This window comes from Punctularia strigosozonata (genome assembly GCF_000264995.1).
Source record: "Punctularia strigosozonata HHB-11173 SS5 unplaced genomic scaffold PUNSTscaffold_5, whole genome shotgun sequence".
Lineage (NCBI taxonomy): Eukaryota > Fungi > Basidiomycota > Agaricomycetes > Corticiales > Punctulariaceae > Punctularia > Punctularia strigosozonata.
In genome coordinates this window covers 2,167,114-2,185,003 of record NW_006767437.1, presented here as the reverse complement: position 1 = coordinate 2,185,003, position 17,890 = coordinate 2,167,114, and the positions used below count along the sequence as shown (strand labels likewise).

Here is a 17,890-nt window from a genome sequence, read left to right as displayed (position 1 = left end):
TCGCCGCTCGTGTACCAGGCGCTTTTATATGTGCTCAAATTTGATAGCAGTTGACGCACAAAGGTCTCCTTCGCGGGGCTATGCGGAAGGCGGAGCATAATGCTGGCAACAGTGGATTTTCTATTGCCGGACTCAACAATAATCGCACCTACGTAAGACAGAACCGCATCAGCAAACTGCTCGAAGAAAAAAGCTATCGAACGCAGTGCACCGTACCTCAAGATTCGCCCTTTTTGTGACGCTCTCCGAAAATCCCGGTACCAACCCTCACTATATCACTACCAGCGCTCAACGCAGCCTCGAAGTCGCTCGACATTCCCATACTCAGCAGCAGCTTTCCGTCCTCTCCCCATGTTGCAGGGACCATTCTGTCGTTTCTGAGTATACGCTCAAGTGAATCGCGCGTTTCTTTCAGCGTCTCGAAATCATGGTTCGGCTTGTCCTTGGCCAGAGATTCAGACACCGAACCGATGGTCATGAGACCTTGGAGGCGTAAACGGGGACAGGAAGTGACGATATACCGGGCAAGGGTGACAAGTTGGGCATCTTCGGACGCGGTCGATGGGGTCAAAGGCGAGAGTCCAGACTTGGCATCCTCGCCAGATGTGTTCACCTGGATGAGCACGTTGAGGGGTGCTGTGCGATCGTTGGAAAGCGCCTTGTCGAGGCCACTTGCCGCCTTAACGGACGCGACGGTCTGGACTGCGTAAAGATTGGGGATTGCTGAATCATGACATCAACGACGTGACGGAGTCGGCGGAAGAAGGGAGCAGACCTGCGAGAATCTTCGCCTTGTTCGATTGCAGGGTGCCGATGAAATGCCACCGGATATCGGTAGGCAACTGTGATTTTGATGTAAGGAGGGCTTCTGTTACACTATTGAACACGCGATATGCAACCCACCTGCGCCGCCTTGTCTACCAGCTCCTGCACGTAGTTTTCCCCGAAGTCGCGCTGGCCATGGTTGTAGCAGGCGAGGACGTCAGAAGATGGCTTGTATTTCGAGACCGCGACAAGCGTGACGTCCCGACCGCCCGCGGTTTGCTGAACTCGGCTTTTGATCTCGGTAAGAGAATACAGCAAGTCCTGCGAACGTTCGGCGGAAGTAGCTGGCACGGCTGTCGACTCGATTGAAGACATCCGGATCCGAGATGTTAGCGCAAGAGGAGGTCGATGCAAAAGACGGAGCATAAGCGCCACCACTTTCTCTTTGATGTCATGGTCGTTCGTCAAGCCGCGACTGTGCCTGAGATCGGGGTCGTCGGTCCAGGAGGGTCCAAGGCGGCACTTTCTTTCATCCTACGATGATATCCTATGGATTTTTCCCTACGCAACTCGTCTATCGGTCCTTGTGTTGGATACAACGTTCCTGGCCTTCAGACTTCTGTTGTGAACTTGTACGCGTGAACGTTGTTGCGGGATGATGCGAGCCTGCAGCTGCGTTCACATTTCCAGGTCCGGCGATCAAATAGCTCAGTCAATGCCGCTGGACCTACTCAGACTGTGCCCGAGGACCTCCTGTTTGGTCCCTTGTGAATGTTACGCCCAGCACTTCATGTAATCAAGTGACAGCTGTCAAGTTCAAGCCTCAGGCGCCCCGCAGCTCGGGCTAGTAGGATGTTGCTATCTCTGGACTCAAGGCTGCAGCGTCTCGGCGGCCTCAACTGACTGTTTCTTACGACTAGTCACGATCGCTATGAGACTGTTGTGCATACTGTTGGCGTCATCCGTTCTCCGATCACAGGCCGGGTCGGTCGCTCTCGGCGGATCATGCTCGTCGTCCGGCAACCACCTCGATCCGCTCACGCACAAGTTCATGTCTCAATGCGACGAGAAGACGTTCTGTCCCGGAGAGAACAGCACATGCACATCGAAGCTCTGTCGCAGAGACGAATTTCCCTTCGGCTACGCAGCTGCAGAGACCCTCCCTTCACTGTGCCCCAACGATCAATTCTGTCCGGACGACGGCAGTGGCTGCCGACCTTTACTGTCGGTAGGAGATCTCTGTGACTTTGGTCGAGACGAGCAATGCAGTTCGTCGAGCACATGGCAGGATCTGGTCAGCCCATTCAACTTCAACGGATCCGTGTGCCTTGGAAATGTGTGCATGTATGGATAAATCAGGACTGGGGTTGTAATGAAGGACCTAATGTCGTTCCGAGGACAGGTATGCCAACATGTCTGTCGGTCAACGATGTATTCTGGAGAAAGCGACGTACACGGACGCCGGATTCGACGGTCAACCATACGCCAGAGACATCATGCGCCACAATTGTCGTACCCTATTTTTGTACTGCGACGAGGCCCACTTGCAATGCTTCCCTTCGAAAGATTTCAAGGATCAATGCACAGACCACCAAGAATGCATCAGCGTAACGTCTCCGTGATATTTAGGACGACAGATTATCTCACCTCAGGAAACAGCACACATGCGTGCATGGCGCGTGCGCGGTTTCTGCCAGCGCACCGGGCTCATCTCGCTGGTGGAAGTACGCGTTGTCGGTGCTGCTCGTGCTCTCTGGTGAGGTCTCGCCGGTTATTAAACAGATCGCCTTAGTCGAGTCTCGGCTACTTCTTGATGTCCACTCGCCCCCTGCTTCTTCATCAAAAGCAGGTTACACGCCTGTCGCGCACCTCCATCACTTGCACAGTGAGACATGTGTCGAGAGCTAACATGCTGTCGCCCAGTGATGGTCTCGACCTCCGCAGTCCTCGTTATGGCAAACAAGCGAGCACGTATTCGGCAATACCGAGAGATGCGGATGTATTATTACGAGCAGACCAGGTGAGCGACGCGCTTTTGGGCGACTCGCGCCAGCTCGTACACGCACATAAAACATCGTACCCCCGTCCCACGCATCGACCACGTTCGCTGACCAGAGCTGCAGTCTTCGAAACGCCTTGATCACCTTCTGCGAAGCCGCGGCACAAGCTGACGGCGATAGCAAATTTATGGCCCTCGAGAGCGAACGCCATGCATACACATGATATAAACGGTAATGAAGGTGAACGAAGAGTAACAACGTCTTCTTATGTACACGGTCCCGCGAAGTGCGTGAATCGATTATAGTGTACCGATCGTCTGTTTGGGAAACGGCTCGGATGCGTTGCATTATTCGATCTGCGCGTCCTTTGCGGTGTTATCACCTCAGTTGAATATTCGGCGGCGTAGACCGTTCACCGATGGCTGGTAAACAGGCAGGTATGGCGGTTTAATATGATGCCATTGTTTTAATTAACTTTCAAATTTTGCCATTGTTCTTGTCGCCTTAGCACTGCGCTTCTAGATGAATAGCGGCTCGAGAGCGGGTTTCCAACAGAAAGAGAAGCGGATGGTCTTCCTGAAAGAATGTCTTACTTACAATTTCAGCATCTGCATTACCTTTTGCTACGACCGTATCCGCAATCCTTGACGGCTCCGCGGTTTACGCTGCATACATTGTCACGGAGTTTGATTCGAACAATCATGACAATATGAGTCGTCACATGTAGTTAGATGACCGACGACTAAAACAGTGGCGTGACCACTACAAAGGCAGCACAGAAGCGGGTCTGTATGGGTACATCGGATGCGGCATTCCCTTCAGGTTCGTCCAGTATGTCCGCGCCGCCATTGAGATCATGGTGTTGCTGTGCATCAGGCTCGAGGACGGTCCTGAGCTGATCTTGTGCGGTAAAGCACCTGCACCGCTATCGCAGTGGCGTGTGCTCGGTGGACGGCTGAGCCCAAGGGGACCATCATCGTTGTAGATGACTGTATGTGACGACTTCCGCTGTTAATCAACGATCGATGGCTGGAAGAATACCGACGGACCCATATATGTAATCTCCGCAGGCAATACTGCAGACAACTGTGGCCTGGATCCCAGAGTTTCTTGACGGTGTAGGTACGATTCGGAGCTTTTGGGGAATCGATACATCAGGGCGCAGGCTTCCTTGCCGCTTCCATCTAACTAGGTTGCACTTCTTGGGTCGGGGCACTACTCACGCCACCAAGGACCCCAGCAGAGACGATCGTCCCAGTTGAGAATAGCACCTTTGCGCCAGCCCTTATCGTTTCCGCCGAGGTTAGGTGGGAAGCGGTTCAGGGGATGAAGATGCGAGGTTCCCTGAACCTTGGAATCTTCTGAGATGGAATGTCAATCCCAGCAGAGCGGTATCTAAATGGCGGATCCTTACCGCCAGGGCTTGAGGTAGAGAACAGACGTGGGTGGGACGATTGTCGCGGCGAGTTATCGCGCCCGCCTCCAGCTCGAAATACTTCCGCTCTATGGACTGCTGATGGAAGAATTTTGTTGCACGGTGGCTTGTTCGATCGGAGGGGCCGTGTGTGCCTACATGGCGCGTTTGCCTTTTTCACAGTCTCAGGAACTGGATCCTCGATTCGGGGGTTTGGGCGTGGATCAGCGCACACGCGGCGTGTACGTCGACCACGCTTTTGACGAGATCGTTACGTCTTTCTGAACCGCGCAGTCAACGCTGCCATAATCAGAGATCACCGACCAACACGATCAGTTGTTTAATACGAGCGCGCGCGCGTTGTCGATTCGACAACGCGAGTGCCCCCGAGGGTGGGGCTTTGTCGGCCAAATATACGGGACGGTATCGGCCATTGTCCACGACAGCTTTGAGAGATGAGCGAGCAACAAGCCGTGTCCGAACGGCGATCTGGAGCGTGTTCTGATCGCTGTGCTTGAGTGATGAGGGGCGTCAGGGCGCGAGCTCTGCCGGGGGAGTCGCGCAGCTTCGCCAATATCTAGGCCGTGAATATGCGTGAATTGACCGGAACGGGCGTGACCTGTAGGGCAAGAAGGTCTCAGAGCAACGGGCCCGGATCGCTTCTGTGTGTGACCCCTCCCAAACGACTCAGTCCGTTCGCACGCGGTGTGACTCGCGGAGTCCGAAGCTGGGCTGCCGAAATCTGGGGATCTGACAGTCGCGGTGCTCGGGGTCCGCGCGGGGGCAGCTGCTGCACGGCGGGTCATAAAGTAGACGCCTCTCCCGACGACGACGAATTGGCTGCATCTGCCGCTCTTTCGCTCTCCTGGCGCAGGCCGTCCTCACCGTCGTTCGACTCTGCTTGCTCCCGGCGCTCGGCGCGTTCGCCGTTGTCGAAAGGCTCGCAAAAGCTGCACTGCATGCATTCCTCACCATGCCGTATCAAGAACCCCCGGAGCAGGTGCTGACTACCACCAAACTGAGGAAGGACAAGTACTCGGCGGATGGCAAGCAAGTGTGGAACCAGTACGAGCGCGGTGAACAGGTCGGCCGCGGCCAGCACGGCGTCGTCTACAAGGGTTGGGACCTTGCCAATAACAGGCGCGAAGTCGTACGTACTTCTTGATCGGTGGCGTTCTGTGCGATCTCAGGTGCTCAGGGAGGCGCATACAGGCAATCAAAGTTGTAAAGCGGAACAATCCGCGTAACGAGAGGCTCAACAAGCTCAGGCGCCGCCGCCTGCCATCGTCTCCCGGTCATCTTCCTCTCAGCCACCAGCTTGCCAGCCAGGAGCATAAGATTAAGAAGGAGATCGCGATCATGAAGAAATGTCGACATGCCCACGTCGTGCTGCTCTACGAGGTGATCGACGACCCGCTCTTCAACAAAATTTACATGGGTGAGTATATGCGTATTTTCAGCTGCTACAACGGTACACGGCACAGTAGAGGAACCGTGACGTAGCGTCGCATTCCCAATACCCTATTTTCCACCAATCGCATGTTTGCTGGGCACTCCTTCCCTGCGCTACCTTCGTTCCCTGCATCATTTTCTTCTGCCGCGTGTTACGTACTGATTTTCCCATCCGTAGTCATGGAGTATCTCGGCGGCGGAGAAGTCAAATGGAGGAACAAAAACGAAGAGCCAGTTCTCCGCGTAGACCAGGCTAGGCGAATAACTCGCGACGTTGTCCTCGGATTAGAATATCGTAAGTTGCGCGAGCAGTCATTGCTGTAGTTTCCCTCAATGAACAATGTTGCAGTTCACTACCAGGGGATAATACACCGCGACATCAAACCCGCCAACCTGATGTGGACGCCCGATCGGCGTACGGTCAAGATCACTGATTTCGGCGTGTCCCATTTTTCCTACGCTCAGCGCCTCGCGGTCGCCGGCAAGAATCCCGAGGCGGAAGATCCCATATTGCTGGACGAGTCTGATTTGAGCAAGACCGCAGGCACGCCGACCTTCATGGCCCCAGAGGTGATCCAGGATCTCACCAGCGAGAGCTTCATCTCAAGCAATACGACTAGCCCGAGCCAGTCCCAGACAGGGATATCACTTCACGACACGAGCACCGTACAGCTTCCGGTGAAGGCTCGGGCGGCTATCACCAAAGCTATCGATGTTTGGGCTCTTGGTGTGACTATCTACTGCTTGCTTTTCGGGAAACCTCCATTCCTATCGCCGTTGGCGAACGAGTTCCAGCTATATAATGTCATCGCCAAGGAGGACTGGACGTTGCCTCCGACCATGGGCGCTGACCAAATACCCACTGGTAAACGCTTTCGGCCATACAAACCACCGGTGGAGGGTCAACCTCCCCGAGATCCTCCGAAAATCAAAATACCCAATTCGGAGGGAGCAGTCGTCGTCAATCTCCTGGAACGGTTGTTGGACAAGAACCCTGCAACAAGAATGACTCTCGACGAACTCAAGGTAGTTCCATTCGCGCGTATGTCTCATATATCTTCGGTAACACAGTTTCAGCGGTATATATGGATGACGCGAGACATAGAGGACGTGGATTCATGGATTCGTGACACCTCGCCCAACCCGGACGAAAAACTGAAAGTAACCGAGGAAGATACCAACAAAGCTATGTCCAACATGCGTTTCCAATGGCGTGCTCGACTGCGCGGGGTGGCAAACGTCATCCGGAAGAGCGTCCGCCCCGTTCGCAGTTTCAGGTCTGCTGCAGATATTGTCAGCGATGCCGAGGCGGATCAGCACCCGATCGACGAGAAGTTCGGCTCGCTAGGGCGGAACAAGAGCGTCATCATGGGCAGGCTCACGGCGCAGGATAAGGGCAAGGGCAAACAGCCGCTCCGGCCCATAGTCACTCGCAGCGAAACTACGTCTGCTGCCACTGCTCGTCGCTCCCAGTCTGTCGAACGTGCCGCCACATCGGCGAGCAAGCTTCAGTCGCCTGCCGCCAAGTCTCGGCGAGGTTCAGAGACGCTGCTGTCCCCTCCTCGACTTTCTGATCCCCACCGTGCATCTCCACCCCCTTCGGCCTGGGCATCCGGTAGCCCGACGAGCAGCGTCGCTGGTGACATCCCGCTCAGGGACGAAAAGCTGCGAAATCGGCTGTCGTTTCAGAACTGGGCTCCTTGGAAATCGAAGAAGCACCATTCGCAAGGGCCCGGCCCTCATGAAGCCTCGACAAGCTCGTCACCCTCGGCCTCTGGGACAACCTCACCAAAGCAACAACTGCCCTCTATTTCAAGTTCATTGGGAGTCGATCCTCGAGTGACGCCCCTCGGCCTCGCACGCCGCAGCGAGGAGGCGTTTCCTCGTCGTCTATCTCGTGGTTCCACCGCGCTCAGCCCTCGAACATTCGGCATTGGCGGCGGTCAGCTTTCCTCCGAGATGCGCGCTTCGAGCTGGGGAGAACCGGCAGACTACGAGCATCAGCAGGAGGAGGTGACAAGCGTCCACTCGGACGACAGGTGGGAGGACGATGAAAACATGTACATGTACGGAGCGGGAGGAGTTGCCAACGATAACTCCCCGGTCATGTTGACACCCGGCCCTTCTCCGACTCTGGCCCCCGTCTCCGCGATTCCCGCCACCTTGCTGCAGCGCGTCACCGACGATGTGCCGACCCACCCTGATCCTGTGTTACACGACGCGGGACACAGCCATACCCACATGCGTCGGATAACCACGAGCCCCCTTGCAAAAATCACGTACTCAACGTCAGGCTCAGGGGAAGAGTTTTCGGACGATGACGATAGCTCCTTTGAACGGGAGGACGAGGAGGACGAAGGACCGGCAGAAATTCCCGCGAGCTCCAGCAGCGTATATGCGGAGGACGAAGAGGACTCTGACGAGGACGACGCACCACCTGTCGAGTTCAAGCGTCGTCGACCGTCCATGGCGTCCTCACCACCTCCTCGACCCACCGCGTCCGATGAAGAGCGATGAGCACCCGGCTCTTGTACATATGCATAGTATGTTCCCTCTAGATGCGTATGATTCCATGGACATGCATTTTTCTATTTACACTCTTTCATTCGTTGACTTCCCCGGATCTATCACCACCACTCCATGTACCCGCATTGCTCACTCGACTAGCATAGAGTCCGTTTCTTCTGAGCATGTTCCGTCGCATCTGTTCTACCTGAAGCTACTAGAGTAACGTGGTTATAGAGCTAGTAGGCTTTGGGTGTCTAGAATAGGTGTTGTACACTGTATTTTACACGCAGCTTTCCGTATGCATGATCAAGCATTACAATGAATAAGAGCAGAATAAAGAGGGGGGAAATGATGAGCATGCCACAATGAAGCTGACGAAAGCGGTCCGCATAAATACCCAGAGTTCGTGCGAAAGTAGATCAAAGCGAGATTTAAGTGGGCCATCCTCGGGCAATCCGGGCAGCCCCGCCACCAAGTCGCCCAAACAAGTTCCAGACGGCGGCGGTGCCGTCACCCGGGAATCCCTCGCCGCCTGCGTGCATAGTGTTGAAGCTTGACCAGGCCATACGATCGTAGTAAGTGGGCGCCCCAGGAACAACGTACTGCGGAGACACCGAACGGCTCATCGCTAGGAAGACAGCAGCAGACGCTCCGGCGCACAGGAGCATCTGGACCACCGTGCCGGAGGGAAGTATACCGCCTTCCTCCCGATTGCCGTAAACATATGTGTTATAAATGTTATAGAACCGGTTCTTCCGTGGCGAACGTGAGTCTTGTGGGCCTCCGGGACGCGGTCCAGTCTTTGGGGTAGACGCGATAATGTTATCGATCACAGCACAGTCGACACCGAGTTCCTCCTTGAGCGCCTTCCACTCTTCTACCGCATCTGTGGATATGGCGCGAATAGGCTGAACCGGGAGTTGCATACCAGGGTGCCATTTCGTGAGCGTCTCTCCTGCGACGCGCCTTTCGAGCTCCTCACGATCCTCTTGTACTTGAGCATACGTGGGTGGCAAGTCGTGGGGGTGTAACTGTTCAGCGGCAGCTTTAGGCGTGGGAGGAGAAATGGTGGACGAAGAGGAAGCCAGCGGCTCTTCCTCCGCAGATGTAGCTTCTTCGACCTCGTCGGTTTGAATTTCCATTTCCATTGTCACCTTTGCCGGCGGCTGTTCCTCAGGGTCGGTCTGAATGGCGAAGGTCACAACCGGTCGGTCCTCGGTCTGGATACCGGAAGATGCAATGATGAGTTTGGGCTCCGGATCGGTTTGAGACGAGCAGGACAGGAAGTAGCCTTCAGTTTCGTACTGAACGGACATATCCGCATATTCCTTGACCTCGTTGACGCGTATAGTTTCTGTTTTGTTGGCTCTTGACGCAACCCGCTGCGCAGCTCCGTGTCAGCGATCACAACGAGGAAATTAATATTCGTGGCCATACGCGTTTCGTGCGTGTGATGATAGTCTGCACCACGTCTTCGCCTTCGGTCTCATCCCCGTCATCGTCCACGGCGGTCTTGTCGTCCTCCTCTTCCGGTTCATCATCCGCACCCTCTTCCCATCGTCCCATTTTTCCAAGTAGCTCAGCGCCTAGGGTGCGGCTGAGACTGGTCTGCCTGCTCAACGACCCGCTACCTCCGCCGCCAGTCTGTTGAGTCGTTCGCAGCTCATCCATATCGAACCGCATACGGTCAATGGTCTCCTTGAGCATGAGGTTTTCCTGCTTCTGCTCATCGAGCTGGGCGTGGGCTTGCTGGGCGATTGCGAGCTCGTTCTCGAGTACGGCGATGCGCTCGTCGTACGATGTACGCTCACGGGCCACCTTCTGGTTCTCGAGCTGCTGCAGTTGAGCAGCATCTTGGTAGTCCTTGAGTTCTTGATCCCGTCGACGGAGTTCGTTGCGGTAGCGTTCCGATTCCGCTGCAACATTCTATCAGAAGACGTTCATACAGTGTAAAGGCGCAGTACCGCATTGTTCCTGATACTGCTTTTGAAGGCTGGTGTAAGCCGTGCGGGCATTCTCCAAGCTCTTCTGAAGTTTGGAAATTTCGGCCTCTAGCACCATGATCTGCGTGCTGTTCGATCGCTGCCGGGAGCGTCAATACCCATCCGCGCCAGGGGAGCCAGGACCCACCTCCTTGTTCCGCAATTCTTTCTCCTCCCGCTTTGTGGCCATGAGCTCGCTCTTCGCCTCTTCCAGGCGTATCTGCATCTCTTCCAACTCGGATTCATGCTCCGCCAGCCTTTGTTCATGCGTTCGCGACGCTTCCATCAGCTTTCGCTTAAGATCGTCGTTGATTCTCTGTAAGGCTTCAATGCGTTCTTGCTCGTCCATGGAGACCATGGAACTGGTGGCAGAGCGCACAGTGATCAAACCAAGTTGCTTCTCCAGTTCAAGGTCCCTCTCGACTTCCTCGTCAGAATCCACGTCCCCTGGCATGGGTACACTGTTGATGGTGGTATCGGCGAACGAATCCTCACCCCCACGCGGGTATTCGTCTTCCGGTGAATGCGAACGACGTTCCCCTGGTGAGAAGTGCGCGGGGTAGCCCATGGGCATGAAAGGGATCTGAGGCTGGCTTCGTGCGCGCGAGTGAGGGCGCGAGTGCGTTCGAGAGGGAGGACGCGAGCCGGAGTGTGAGGATGGGGAGAAGACGGGTTCGGAGGCAGAGGCTGAAAGTGGGGGAGGCCCGCCGTTGGACATGCGTCGGCCATGGTGCCCGTAGGAAGATGGGCTGGTGGGCTAAGGTACAAATGAGTCAGACACCAAGTAACAAGCTGCGACGCCGGTAGAATCACCTCGGACTCGGTAACCGTGTGGCCTGAGTTGCTGGCATCGCTCAGCCTGCGAGTCGGTGGCATAGGCCGCCTGGCCCAACTCGACGGCGCGGTCTTCTCGAGCGGCGTCGATCGCTGGCGTCGCGAGGAGTCAAAGGGCGAATTGGTTTGCGTCGGCGTCTTGGGAACCGGAGGCCCGCGGGACGGTGGCCGGGAGCCTTGTCCCCTGTAGACGGCTGACTCGCGGCTAGATGACCGCGACGAACCGGAATAGGCGTCACGATCGTCCTGTCGTCCCCTCTGATCGTCGTCGGAATGAGAGGCCGGCCCTTCAGGGTTACCTTGCGTCCTCATGGCGATGAACTGGAGAATAGTTTGTGGTGTGACTTCGAGCCCAGGATTAGACTCTAGCACTTGGGCCAGCATCTCTTCTTCCTCCTTGGTCATAAGTTCGCTACCAGTGTATTGCTCGCCGAAAATTCGAAAGACGTCGACGAGCGCGTTCGCTCCGATAACAGGTTCGCCAGCATCGTTGGGATGCGAGTCCGGGTGGTTCTCGAATATATCATACAGTCTGTCTTCAATGTCGGCGATGGAGTCAGCATTCCGACCGTATATTGGCTGTACACGGGCCTTGTCAGTCGATATCGAGCTCGAAGACGCGTAACTCACGTCGGCCATGGTGGTTGAACGCGAAAGTGAAGTCGAGAGGGCCGCTTGAGACGCGCGGGATATGCCGTTGTCCGCTTACGTCAGCACAGTGGCTGGGGCAACAATGTCCTGGCATTGTCCCCGAGCCTTGCAAATCTGGACTTTGTACCGACAACGCTGCTCTTCATTGACCTCGAGCAGGGACGCCGCGTATCATATATCAGTACTCAAAGTTCTCATCTATTGATCAGCATCCAAGTGTGATCCCCGTAATGGCTAGCGCACACGGACACGATGCCTCAGTCGACTTGCTCATTCTTGGCGCCGGATGGACATCTACGTTCCTCATCCCGCTCTGCGTGGAACGTAGCATCTCATATGTTGCCACGACACGCTCGGGGAACGCTCCACCTACGCCAGCTGCTCAACCTTCGATTCAATTCGAATTTGATCCCACGTCCGACGATCCGACGCCATTTACACCTCTGCCCAACGCGAGAACGGTCCTAATCACTTTTCCTATCAAGGTATATGCTTCTTTTGCTCTACTTTTACCGTTTTCAGACATTGGTACTGCAGCTGGCCTGTTGAATAGAGCCTTGTGATGTTCTTAGGTTCAGGGAGCGTCGGAACGGCTTGTACGACTGTACAAGCTCACCCACACCGGCACAAAAGCGGCCTTCATCCAATTGGGATCCACGGGGATTTGGGATGTGATTTTTCTACTGTTCTCCGCTATCGAACCCTGTTGATGCTCGGTGGTATTGTCTGACTTAGGGTGGGCCTACGTCGAGGAGCGAATCCGAAGGTGAGCTGCCAGACGTATGGATCGATCGTCATTCTCGTTTCGATACGAGTAATGATCGAGCACGGGCCGAGATGGAACTTCTTGCGCTATCTACGGGTGAGTGGTGGCCGCTTAGCACGCTCTGTCAGGCTGAAAGTCGATCAGAGACGCCAACCACCGTTCTAAACCTCTGTGGATTATGGGGTGGCAAACGGTCGATGCGAAATTGGGTCGGACGAGTTGCGCCAACGAAGGAGGTTTTGAGCAAAAAGGTGCGCCGGGACTGCATCGGCATGGAGACGCATATTTTGATCGAGAGGCAGACAAGTATACACATGATCCACGGCTTTGATGTCGCTCGAGCGATTCTCGCCGTACACAGCACCTTCGCCCCTGCGAATGGCCAGCGCTGGCTACTCACCGATGGAAGGGTGTACGACTGGTGGGACCTTGCTTCCGCATGGGGTGCCGGAGGAAAGGCAGGAGAGCACGACTCCATCCCATCAGGCAAGCACGCTGTTGTTGCAAAGCAACCACGTTGTCTCTGACAATAATACTAGGACCCCAGCCGAAATGGGTCTTCGAGTTGATGGAAGAAACCGGCGTTCGCGCTCTCCCTCGTGATCCAAAACACCTTGGTCGTGCTCTCGACAGTCGAGAGTTCTGGGTCACCTTCGGCCTCCATCCTGCGAAAGCAAGGTTGGAACGGGAATAAACCTCCGTTAATATCTCCAGCCAAGGGTTACGTCCTCCATCATCTCGTCGCTCCGGAAGAACACACCGCCAACGTGCCCTGACTGTCTGCCAGCTGTCGTGCGCCTCCTTGTCGCGTTGCTTGTTTCTCCTTCCTCCAAAGGACAAGCGCGCGTGAGCATCATCAGCAACATACTTTTCTCAAACGTTCAGCTCCACGGGTTACGTTTAACGTATACCATTCGAGTAATACCAGCGTATATCATGCTGTTTGAGCGTTTGTACGGCGAATTTACGAAGGCCTCTCGCACGCGCGAAGACACAGGTGAATGCGGATACGAGTAATCCCACTCTACATGATGCATGAGTCAACATCCCAAGCATCGAATGTTGGTCAGCAGGCGATCGTAGGTAGGTTCCGCAACGTTTCCGTCTGCGACCTGTGGCCCAAATGAGCAAGAATGCACGAAAAGAACGATCTGCGTGTTTTATCAAAGCGGGCATCATCTCGTGTCTTCATGGCGGGTGTCAGATGAAGAAACCGATCAGCAAGGCGTGTAGTATCACTCACGGAGTGCTTCCAAGCTGTGTCCCCGACGAGATTAGGGGCGGAGTGGGGGCACAAGTCCCGGAGCCTGAGGTATACGACATCGTGCACAAGTCGGAGCTGTGCCGGATGGCTTCCCGAGCCCAATCTCGAGCCCCAAACCTATAGCGGCCAGCGCAGGAAACGGAAACCAGAGCCGAAACACGGAATCAGGCGCTGGGCGGGCAAACGTGTACATTTTCCCATGCGGACGGAGTGTGTACAGTGTTGGAACATCGAATGCCGTGACCGAAGAGGCGTCGAGTACGACGGTGAAAGTGGACATTATGACGAGGGTAGGAGTAGCGAGGTCCTTAGAAGGTGATAGCTCTGCAGCGATGCAAATGATTCAGCAGTATAAGCATTGGTAAGGCGATTTCTGATCATTGAGCCTGTATTTATACCGGAAGACGTAGTATCGATAGTAATCGGTCTCTCCACCAATCGTGTACATGATCCATCCGCTAGCATCTGGGCATTCGCTGAAGGACGATGAGCAGTACTTCGGTACTTTGGGCTACGGTTGGCAAGGGTGAAGTCAAGCGAAGTGTCAAAGTCGCCACGCGGCGGACACACGAGATACTTCGGCTTTCCTTCGCTCACCAATCTACACAACGTCAATGGCGTCGTTGGTAGACCTCTCGCTAGTCGGAGTGGCCTGCGCGCATGTGCTTCTTGCCCCGTACTCCAAGGTCGAAGAGTCGTTCTCGCTACACGCCACGCACGATGCGCTCCTTTACGGCGTTAGACCATCTAGTCTGCTCAACGTGCGTACTTTGTTTCATGGCCGTCTTGACACAAGCAAAGGCGTGTGGCCACTGCTTAGGGCACTGTCTAATGATGTGTACAGGTAGTATGATCATTTCGTGTTTCCTGGTGCGGTACCGAGAAGCTTCGTAGGCAGCATGTTGCTTGCCTGGTCAACTACACCTGTTTTGCGACTCTCCAACTTTTTTGGTATCCTATCCAATAAACTTGATCTTCAGATCATCTGTATGTGAACCCTCCTTGGTGGCTGCACCCACCTGACATTACCACCCCTGAGACAGGTAGGTTAACGCTCGCCGTTCTCAATGCGATCTCGTTGGCTGTCCTACGGCGAATAGTCTCGAAGCGCTTCGGGTTTCCGACGTCCCTTCTCTTCGCTCTCTTTACCTGCACTCAGTTTCATCTGCCATTCTGGATGGGCAGGACTTTACCCAACATGTTCGCTCTCCTACCTGGTCCGCAACTTTCAACCACTTTTATTTGATCCGCTTCTCGACTGATGTTGCGCCGCACAGTTAATATAGCGCATGCTGCCTTGCTCAATCGTACCCCTAGCGCCTTGAAGCCTTCTGCTCGAAAGGTTCACGTCGCCATTGCATGGCTAACCTTCACGGCTGTGGTCCTCCGTGCTGAAGTGGCCGGGCTGCTCATTCCTCTCATCCTCCAAGCCTTGATCGCGGGGTGGAGCGACATGAGACGCGTGTTCAAAGTGGGTATGATTGCTGGACTAGGATCGTTGGGTACGTTGCCTTCCGAGCATGGGTGTCATCATGGGCAATGTGATTCACTGATTTCCTCTATGATAGCGCTGACTCTCATCGTCGATTCCTACTTTTGGCAATCGGTTCCGTTGTGGCCTGAGCTTGCAGGGCTGTATTTCAACGTATACCAGGGCAAATCCGCCGACTGGGGTGTACGTATCGTCGTCTCCATCCTTCGCTTGGCCGATCTTACTAAAGTCAGCTTCCCAGGTCTCCCCTTTCCATACGTATTTCACCGCCCACCTTCCAAAACTACTACTGTCTGCCTTCCCACTCGCTCTGTTAGGTCTAGCTATCGATCATCGCGTTCGCCAGCTTCTCCTGCCATCGATATGCTTTGTCTTCCTCATCAGCGGCCTCGGTCACAAGGAATGGAGATTTGTTGTATACGTTGTGCCTCCGTTCAATATTGCTGCTGCACGTGGCGCTCGGGCTTTGTACGTTCTCTGCATTGCAATGCACGAGCGTCTGCGGCTGACCATGTACACAGAATGTCACTCCGCAAGTCAGCATTCATAGGGCGACTCGCCGTGCTTGCCGTGGCAGGCTGTGTAGCGCTGAACGTGCTGATCACGGTCATGCTATCTCGGGCATCAATCGCGAACTATCCCGGCGGGGAAGCGATATCCGTGTTCAATGATATCTATGCCAATAGGACGAACGGTGAGCGTTGACTTCAATACGCTGCAGTACATCCCCCGAGGCTCAACTACGGTCTCGAGTAGTTCACGTGCATATATCGAACCTGGCCGCCCAGACCGGCGCTTCGTTGTTCACGCAAGTCCATGCGCCCCCCTTGCACGGTTTCATATCCCCTAGGCTACAAGACAAGGGATGGGTGTATAATAAAACCGAGGGCCTCACACCACGCGACTTGAGCGACTCGAAGCATTTCACGCACCTCATTGCCGAATCATCGGGTCAGGATTGGAACGCTGTCTACAGCTCTCGCAGTTGGACCTTGGTCCGGACCATCGAAGCATTCGACGGATGGAAGCTCGACAGGAGCGCTGTCCAAGCTATCAAAGACGAGAAGGACGTGATGGGCTTGCTCAGGCTTCGGGACGCGATCAGTATGCAGAAGGCTGACAAGTTATGGATATTGGAAAGAAACGGCTAGGCAGGGCACCTTCCCCATGTTTTGTACCTGGCTTCTACATTTTTGTTACGTGACATATCTGACCGTCGGAGACATATTAACCCAGAAGCCCCTGTCTTGCCTCTGCGTCTGCCCTCCTCTCCTCTTCCCCTTGACCCACTGTCCTCTTCCACAAGTGAGTAGCTTGAGCGAACGTATGTACGAGCGCCTGAGCTACCTTCCCGACCACCCAATCTTTCGTGCGCCAAATAATGTGAGGCCGGGAGTCCACGCGATCGCTTCTTATGCGATGCTCGTTGTCGACCACAACGCTCATGCAAAGGAGGGTGGTTACAATGGCGGCGAGTGCAGTCGAAGACGAGATCATGAAGATAATAATCATCTGCAATCGGGCAGCTTGGGCCACGGAGGAACCGCCGAGGATAGCACCGGTCATCATCCCGGGGATGGCGATTATTCCCAATACGCTACAACGCGTGTCAGAGTTCAGATGGAGAGATATACAGAAAGAGCACGTACGACATCTGATTGATATTCGGCGTGAGCGCGAGCCGGAGGGCCTCTGTTGCGACTGGACGGCATGCCTCTATACGCGAGGCGCCAAAAGCAAGGTACGTCTCGATTTTGTCGCGGTTATCACTGGCAAAACGGGTTCTGGTCAAAAAGAGCATACAAGCGCATACAAGGCGTAGTACTGAACTGGAGCTCACGCAGCACGAATGAAATGGCCACGACGATACCAGAGATGGTGCTGCCGCAAAGCATGCCAACGATAGGTACTAATTGGGAATCTGCTGAGCAGGTAGCAGCCGTCTGGCCCACATCTGCACTTACCATATCGCGCAGGCTGCCAGAATGGATCTACAGACATGGCAAACCGGGTGCCGATGACTGAGATAGGGATAGTGGAACAAAGCATGCCCGCCAGCACTGTTGGAAACTGCACATTGATACCACTACGAGCGGGGAAAACGTCTGTAGGGGAGCTCACCATATAGTCATAGCGACGTTTGGACTTATTTACGACTGCAAGCACACGTCAATACGCAGCTCTGGTCGCTCTGCATGTCTATCTGACGGCGTACCAGTCTCAAAGGTCCCCATCACATTCAACAATCCCACCAGCCCTGCAACAGCCCAAGGATTGTCGGTTTCGAACACCTTCTGGAGCAAAAGAGCCATGATCGACAGCTGGGCGACGCATCGGACCGCAGCGGTGACAAGAGCGTATCCTACACCCAAACTGAATGCAGCTGAAAATATGGCGTCGAACGCGATGAACGCAAGCCCGAGACCTTCACAAGCAAGATCAATCTACGGCCAATATAGGCTCAACGCGATTCATACCAATGTTGCCCCATGTAAGAACGGGCTGTGTGCCACCGGAGGTAGGATCGTCCATAGATGTTCGTCACGCAGAACACGGCGCCAGGACGTTCTTGTGCCGAATCGAACACAGAGATCTCTGCAGTCGGTCCTCGGCGACGGCCTGTGTATGCAGTTGTGTCGAGACCTCCAGCGGCCCGCTTTCCCTCCGAAGCATAGATGGAAAAAAACGGAGTGTGGCTCAAGTGTCACAGGCTCGCCGACTTCTCACATTCATGATGATATGACCCTCATGACTCTCTCCAT

The 17,890-nt window shown here is 54.8% G+C and overlaps 6 protein-coding genes across 6 annotated transcripts; 4 read left to right on the top strand and 2 right to left on the bottom strand.

Annotated features, from left to right (window-relative positions):
* Nucleotides 1-77: 77 nt before the first annotated feature.
* PUNSTDRAFT_52184 (uncharacterized protein) lies at nt 78-1,183 on the bottom strand. The gene is made up of 4 exons (XM_007383302.1): nt 904-1,183; nt 776-842; nt 217-723; nt 78-148 (listed from the first exon to the last, which is right to left on the bottom strand). Exons 1-3 carry the CDS (start codon nt 1,138-1,140, stop codon nt 218-220), a joined length of 810 nt encoding a protein of 269 aa, XP_007383364.1. The 5' UTR covers nt 1,141-1,183; the 3' UTR covers nt 78-148; nt 217.
* Nucleotides 1,184-1,696: 513 nt separating this feature from the next.
* On the top strand, nt 1,697-2,789 carry PUNSTDRAFT_67050 (uncharacterized protein; the record flags this gene model as incomplete). The annotated part of the gene is made up of 4 exons (XM_007383301.1): nt 1,697-2,109; nt 2,168-2,372; nt 2,425-2,521; nt 2,689-2,789. 4 exons carry the CDS (start codon nt 1,697-1,699, stop codon nt 2,787-2,789), a joined length of 816 nt encoding a protein of 271 aa, XP_007383363.1.
* Nucleotides 2,790-5,152: 2,363 nt separating this feature from the next.
* Nucleotides 5,153-6,669, top strand: PUNSTDRAFT_66649 (kinase-like protein; the record flags this gene model as incomplete). The annotated part of the gene is made up of 4 exons (XM_007383300.1): nt 5,153-5,329; nt 5,392-5,617; nt 5,810-5,926; nt 5,981-6,669. Coding segments are annotated over 4 exons (1,209 nt in total), but the record flags the coding sequence as incomplete, so codon positions are not given.
* A 1,901-nt stretch (nt 6,670-8,570) lies between these two features.
* On the bottom strand, nt 8,571-11,594 carry PUNSTDRAFT_133858 (uncharacterized protein; the record flags this gene model as incomplete). The annotated part of the gene is made up of 6 exons (XM_007383299.1): nt 8,571-9,521; nt 9,577-10,055; nt 10,104-10,221; nt 10,270-10,878; nt 10,935-11,534; nt 11,586-11,594. The coding sequence occupies 6 exons, from the start codon at nt 11,592-11,594 to the stop codon at nt 8,571-8,573; spliced, it is 2,766 nt and encodes a 921-aa protein (XP_007383361.1).
* Nucleotides 11,595-11,836: 242 nt separating this feature from the next.
* On the top strand, nt 11,837-13,066 carry PUNSTDRAFT_133857 (uncharacterized protein; the record flags this gene model as incomplete). Its single annotated transcript, XM_007383298.1, has 6 exons — nt 11,837-12,091; nt 12,179-12,277; nt 12,342-12,468; nt 12,517-12,623; nt 12,675-12,816; nt 12,912-13,066. 6 exons carry the CDS (start codon nt 11,837-11,839, stop codon nt 13,064-13,066), a joined length of 885 nt encoding a protein of 294 aa, XP_007383360.1.
* A 1,184-nt stretch (nt 13,067-14,250) lies between these two features.
* PUNSTDRAFT_120292 (alpha-1,6-mannosyltransferase subunit) lies at nt 14,251-17,791 on the top strand (the record flags this gene model as incomplete). The annotated part of the gene is made up of 14 exons (XM_007383297.1): nt 14,251-14,397; nt 14,485-14,623; nt 14,680-14,853; nt 14,914-15,138; nt 15,205-15,311; nt 15,370-15,596; nt 15,650-15,822; nt 15,885-16,725; nt 16,778-16,897; nt 16,959-17,037; nt 17,093-17,198; nt 17,250-17,284; nt 17,344-17,553; nt 17,606-17,791. The coding sequence occupies 8 exons, from the start codon at nt 14,251-14,253 to the stop codon at nt 16,277-16,279; spliced, it is 1,587 nt and encodes a 528-aa protein (XP_007383359.1). The 3' UTR covers nt 16,280-16,725; nt 16,778-16,897; nt 16,959-17,037; nt 17,093-17,198; nt 17,250-17,284; nt 17,344-17,553; nt 17,606-17,791.
* Nucleotides 17,792-17,890: the final 99 nt, after the last annotated feature.